Genomic DNA, 6,000 nt, shown 5'->3' with positions numbered 1-6,000 from the left:
GCATCCATTTTCAAGCTCTCTGTGTGTTTGTTTCCTTGCGGACGAGAAAAGGGGGAGCGCACGTTTCCGAGAAGGTGTGTCCTTTTCAAAAATGCAAGAGGCGTTGCTTTGTTGCTGGCCGTTTTCGCCGGTGTGTTAAACACACTTTAGAAAGTAGTGTCCCCAGACTATCAGAAGGCGGAGATCTCTGATTGTCTGGTGGCGAGACTAGGAGCATCTTGGCACAAGTCAGATAAAGGGAAGTTTACCATAATTAATTCACACATACTATCCTTATTTTTATGATACAAAGCTGGTTGAAAATCAGCAAAGTATCCCTTTAAGTACACCATAACCATACCATTTTTGATGCTAACTGCAGTAATCTGATGTTGAGGTTTTAAAGTACCATAATTGCCTTTATCACAGCCTAACATTGAGTGTCTTTGCCTTATGTCTTTTCCCTGCAGGGGAAAAACTCCTGCTTCATAAAATTCAAATTTTCATTTGCATTTTCAGCTTACAAATGATTTTACAGATGTTTTCCTCTGACATGTTTTTGTTGTTGTTAAGGATTACGGAGTTGGCAAGCTGAAATGGTTTACCAAGAAAAAAAAACTGTGTAAACAAACTTTTTGAGAGTTCCTTTTAGTCTCTTAACAGAAGACACACTCTGTCTAGTCAATAGTATTCAGAGTCAAAAAGAAAACAGACTGAAAATTCCTGAATATGCCTGACTTGCCCTTACAGTAAAGTTCGATTTAGTCAGTGTGAGCCATGAAGTGTGTGAGTGAGAGAGAGACAGAGAAGGGAGAGAGGAAGACGAAGAGGAAGAGTGAAATTATTCTTGAGGCTGGCCAAAACAAGCAAAAGAACACAGTTCAGTGGGTTCATCTACGAGCTCCGAGAGATCAGCCAAAGGTTTCACACATGTCGTCACAGAGTTTGGTCAAACATGCGCACGCACAGCCTATTCTGTTGGCGCTGACTGGAGACAGTGAGCACGCAGCAGACAGCACCTCAGGGTGAAGGCGGGAGGGGGAGACATTCAAGGCTGTTAAAGGAGAATTGGTTGGGTGATGACACTTGTGATGATGACAATTGTCGCAGACTGGCAGTATGTGAGGAGGTGAGAGGGGGGAATGATTGTGAATATGAGCAGACAGGCAGATGAAGAGGTTGGCGTGATGACAAGGTCAAAATGCGAGTGTGAAGGGAAGACTCAGCTGGTGACGAGAGTGAGGAGGAAGGTTATCCAGGGGGTAAAAGGTGGAGAGAACAGCAGTTTGCAGAAGGCTGTGATTGCTGTGGGATTGTGGGGTTGTAACCTGAGTTGAAACACGCATTTAGAGGGACACTACTGTTTTTATTGCACAAAGATGATAGAGAGCTACTTTCCCCCTTGTCTTTGAGTTAAAATAACAGTCACTGGTGATTTTTAAAATGTAATATATTTAAAAAAAAAAAAAAAAAAGTAATGTGTCAAATTTACTTGTCAATTAAAATTTGTACTAAGGCACTTTCAATGACTCTAACAGCTGAGCTACATGCGGCACAGATGCGACATGTCACGTAGGCAGAGCGGAGCAAGGTCTTTGCAGGGTGTGGTTGCTGCCAACTTCACTGTTCATGCACTGAGTTTTACCAAGTGATAATGCAGTTGGTTATGGAGGGTTTGGAAGTGTAGGCAACATTTACTGGTACTGAATAAATTACCTTAATCGTTTTAACTACAGGATGCACTGATTTCAGTGATTTATTTTAATGTGAACTGTGATACCACACACAGGAGGTTGCTCTGCATCGTCTCTGGCACAATGAGGTATTTATTTTTATCATTTGTAATTAGACTGAACTCATTTTTACCCTGTTTTGTTTAGGTTTTACCTGTTGGAAAGCCACAGAGCTGCATGCAGGGAAAAATAAATAGACTAATTGATGGTGAGCAACATGGTGCCCACGCGGGTGAGCACGCAGGGTGGTCAGCGTGGTCAGTGTAGCAGCTTCGGCTTATTATAATGGACACGCTCTGCTGCTGGCATGCTGAGGCAGATGTATCGCGACGTGATCATGTCCCATGTATTTCGGCCGTAAAGCTACAGTTTAAAATATAACTATTACCAGTTAACTAATGCTCCACTCAAGGAGTCATGTAACATCACAAAGTTACAGCAGATCAGTCACTGTACATAACACAAGCACGTGCAACAGAAGGAGGAAGCATTCTTAATTTTTTTTTTCCTGAGGTGACACAACATTTTAATAACCTAAAGTTTTTGGTAATTAATATTAAAATGGAACAATATTTTTTACTGACCTCATATGTCACCCCACTGTCAGTGCCTGCGTCCCAGGGGATCAGGTCCTGCACCACCCTCTGTACCCAGCCACACTCCTTGGTACACAAGTCCTCAGCAGACAGACCCACATTCCAGTCCGGACTGGGCCCCAACATGGTCAGGAAGGACATGAGGTGGCGGCTCCGGTCCACTGAGAATTCAGCTGAGGGGGCGGCCCGCCTGAGGAGGAGAACAAGAATGAGGTCTGTGTGATTTAAAGCAGTTTGTAAGTGTGAGTAAGGGATGGAGATGTCAGCTGCATCCCAACTAGCCCACGAAGATGTGTCCTTCAGAAGACCTGCGGCGAGGCTGTACCTGCTCCACCTTACATGAGATGTCCGGCCTGAACAGAAGCAAAATTTATGATGCATTGAGGTGCTCCTTGTCAACTTGAAAAGTCATAGATTTCTAAGCTGCCCTCAAAAGTGTAGCTACAGAGGGAAACTAGGACAAGTATGTGACACCCAAGTTTTGACATTTTACTGACAACGTACTAGGGGTGTGAGAAAATATACACTTGAGTTGACATTGGGCGAGAGGCGGGGTACACTCTGGACAGGTCGCCAGACTGTCACATGACTCATAGAGAAAGAAAACCATTCGCACTCACATTCGCACCTATGGCCAAGTTAGAGTCACCAATTAACCTGCATGTCTTTGGACTGTGGGAGGAAGCCGGAGTACATGAAGAAAACAACAGCGGGCGAACATGCAAGCTCCACACAGAGGGGTTCCCCCACCCCGGCATTCAATGCCCCCACCCGAGTTCGAACCTGGAGCTCTCTTGCCGTGAGGCGACAATTTTTTCAAAAAGTAGTAAAAGTAAACCTTCTTATGCATGTGTTGTGTGTTCTTTACACTAAGATGTTTTTCCTAAAAATACGATTTTCAAAAATTGCAATATATCACCTTACAAAACTGCAATGTATTGAATCTTTACCCCCGTATTGTGATACACATCATATGACCAGATTTATGCCAATACACAGCCCTAGACTGTACCAGGTTAACAGGAATGAGCAGCAAAGACAGGATGCCACGATGCTAGTCCCTGAATAGGAGACTGGAGGGAATTGAATGTAAAACTCATCCCGTGGGGAGGTTTACACAGTATAATTGATCCACCAATCTGGTACACACAAGGGATATCCAGATCCAGGTTTTTGGCCCTGAGGCTGTTCATACTGTATATGTGCTGATACCGAAGCCATTTTGCTACAACCTGAAAATGAGATAAGGCAGAACTAATTTCAATTTCATCCCAGAAAAAAAAACCATTTTGCCCAAGATACTCAGTATGCATAGTTCATATACATATATACACAGCAGCAGACAACATGCAAAGCTGACTGAATCTGGATTTAATTACAAATGTAGCCTATACTGAGTTTGGCGATTGGCACACCTTATTTTTCATGAGCAACTTGGTCCTGCAGGTCCTGGTTCAAGACTATTAAGTTTATGATCTTAAATTCCTGAAATGGTATGAATGAAAGTTTAAATGGAAGAACACAACTTCCTGAAACACTCTAGTTTCCAATGGAGATTATTGTATCTGTGTATTTCAGGGTGTTAGAAGTCAGATTTACTTGCACCGGTGCAAGCTCACATGGAAGTGGGAACCGTGACTCCTTTAGGGAGAGAAAGGAAAGGTACTTACACTGCCTAAAAAATTATAGCAACTGAGAAATATTTAGTTGACATATTCTAGACTCACATTGCCAGACCACATCTATCTTCACTCCACATTTGTTCTGTTCCAGCACAGGAAACACACACATACACACACAGAGACGCCTCTGGCCATCTGTGTTGACCAATGATTGACAGCTAAACTAATTAAGAATTTTCCCAGCCAATACAAGATTAATTAGGAGTGGAAAGAGTCTTGTTGTAACATAGACAATTTGCCAGTGATCCCTTTCACCTGTCAACATGCCCATATAAATCCATTTGACTTCAGCCAACTCAGTCCTGCACTTGCGCACTCTACTAATGATGGCCTCTGAGGATGTGAAATAGCCCTTATCCCCTGGGAACACGCAGCTTTACTCAACTCTCCCAGGCCTCTGCTCAGTGAGTATACTGCAAGTCTGAGGTTTATCTCAGACAGCTACTTGGGCCCTACAAAAAGGTAAAGTGCAACCGACAGAAAAGGAGAGACGGAGCAAGCCTGGAGGCAAATGATGAGGGGATTAATCTCCATAGATAACCCCAGTGAAATGCTTTTGTTATTCCAAGATGTTTTTGTATATAAATTTACGCTGGGTTTTTTGAGAGGTGTTAAAATGAATGCTAGTAGGTGAATATTTAATGGATATTCGAAAAGTTGATTGACTGCATCTTAGTGCTGCACTGCTAGCTAACAATACAAGGTTAACGGTAGCAGATTATTTTACCAGTTTGTACTCAATAATTTAACTGAGTGTGGCATTTATAAAGAGCACAATGGTCAAAGAGTAAACATTTAATCATTCCATTTAACTGTTTTGTTGAAAGCTGGGACATATTAGACAACCTTAATTTTATTTGTCACATGTTTTTAGTATGCAAAACTACTTGGCTGCACAGTAGCTAGTGGAACAGAGGCTCACTACACCACTGTGCCACAGTACACACACATAAACCACTGCTATCTACCCAGAACAACTAGCTCTGAGAGTGACAGAAATAAAGAAGCCAGCTCATTAATGGCTATATTCTTCAAAAGCTCCTTATTTCACACCGTTGACAACCATTTTTCTTAGCTGCAAATGTGACCCACAGAACACCAAAGCAGTCCTCTGGTTATTAGAAAGACACCTGATGAGAGAGAGCGGGAGCAGGGAGACGACAGGGAGCAAGCTGAGTGTCATGGAGGTACTAAAGCTGTCATGGATGTAACCATTTTAATCCAGTATAAGGTGTACAGTGTGATTTGGTAGATACTTGGAGGATACAGTGCAGCAAAGACAGTCAGAGGTAGAGTTTTTTATAGTTACTTGAGAGCTGTAAGGTCTGTAAGACACGACGCTGCTTGTGTGGTGTTTCTGCATCAGAATCTGGTGTTCACTTGTGAGTGACAGTCCTAGCACAATTGGACACATTCGTACTCAAATTGAGTAAGCATTACTTTAATTTTAAAAAAAGAGGCACTTCACTGATATGCAGTGTGTCTGAAGTGGGGACAGTCTGTTTCAGTTTCAGTAACCTGATCTCATACTGAGGCTACAGCAGCTGGACTGGCATTATTAGTGCAAACCTGCTATCTCGGTGCCTGCCCACTGATATACTCTGAAGTCTTTGTCTGTGTAGGTAGTCAGTGACATAACTAACATTTAAATGTCAAGTTCTAAATAAAATTTCCATCCCTACTTTCAGCAAATGTAACTCCATGATACAATTTCATGAAATGAATAGACTTCAGTCTCTGTGTCATCCTCTAAGATACTGAGCAGTGTAGAAAGCCATCATATCACACCATGCTTTTTGTCCAAATGGTTACAGCACAAGGGGAGCTGAGGCAGGGTGATCGCACTGGCCTGACTTAGAAGGATGCTCCAATTAGCCCAAATTATAAGTGAAAATTATTTGTAAAGTCATTTGTGATATATAATATATTACATTTTCAGATTTGGTTTATGTTGCTTTTTATTTTCACTGTGCAAAGCCACTTCCTACTCTGAGGACTAAGTATTGTCAC

The 6,000-nt window shown here is 42.2% G+C and overlaps 1 protein-coding gene across 1 annotated transcript in view; it reads right to left on the bottom strand.

Annotated features, from left to right (window-relative positions):
* Positions 1-6,000, bottom strand: part of spon1a (spondin 1a) — a 103,316-nt gene that overhangs the window by 18,114 nt on the left and 79,202 nt on the right. The window contains exon 8 of the mRNA XM_050045276.1: positions 2,297-2,498. Within this exon, the coding sequence (XP_049901233.1) occupies positions 2,297-2,498 (202 nt within the window). The remainder of the gene's footprint in view (positions 1-2,296; positions 2,499-6,000) is intronic.

Source organism: Epinephelus moara, chromosome 1 (assembly GCF_006386435.1).
Source record: "Epinephelus moara isolate mb chromosome 1, YSFRI_EMoa_1.0, whole genome shotgun sequence".
NCBI lineage: Eukaryota > Metazoa > Chordata > Actinopteri > Perciformes > Serranidae > Epinephelus > Epinephelus moara.
The sequence above is the reverse complement of the archived record's forward strand: the minus strand, read 5'-3'. Positions and strand labels throughout refer to the sequence as shown.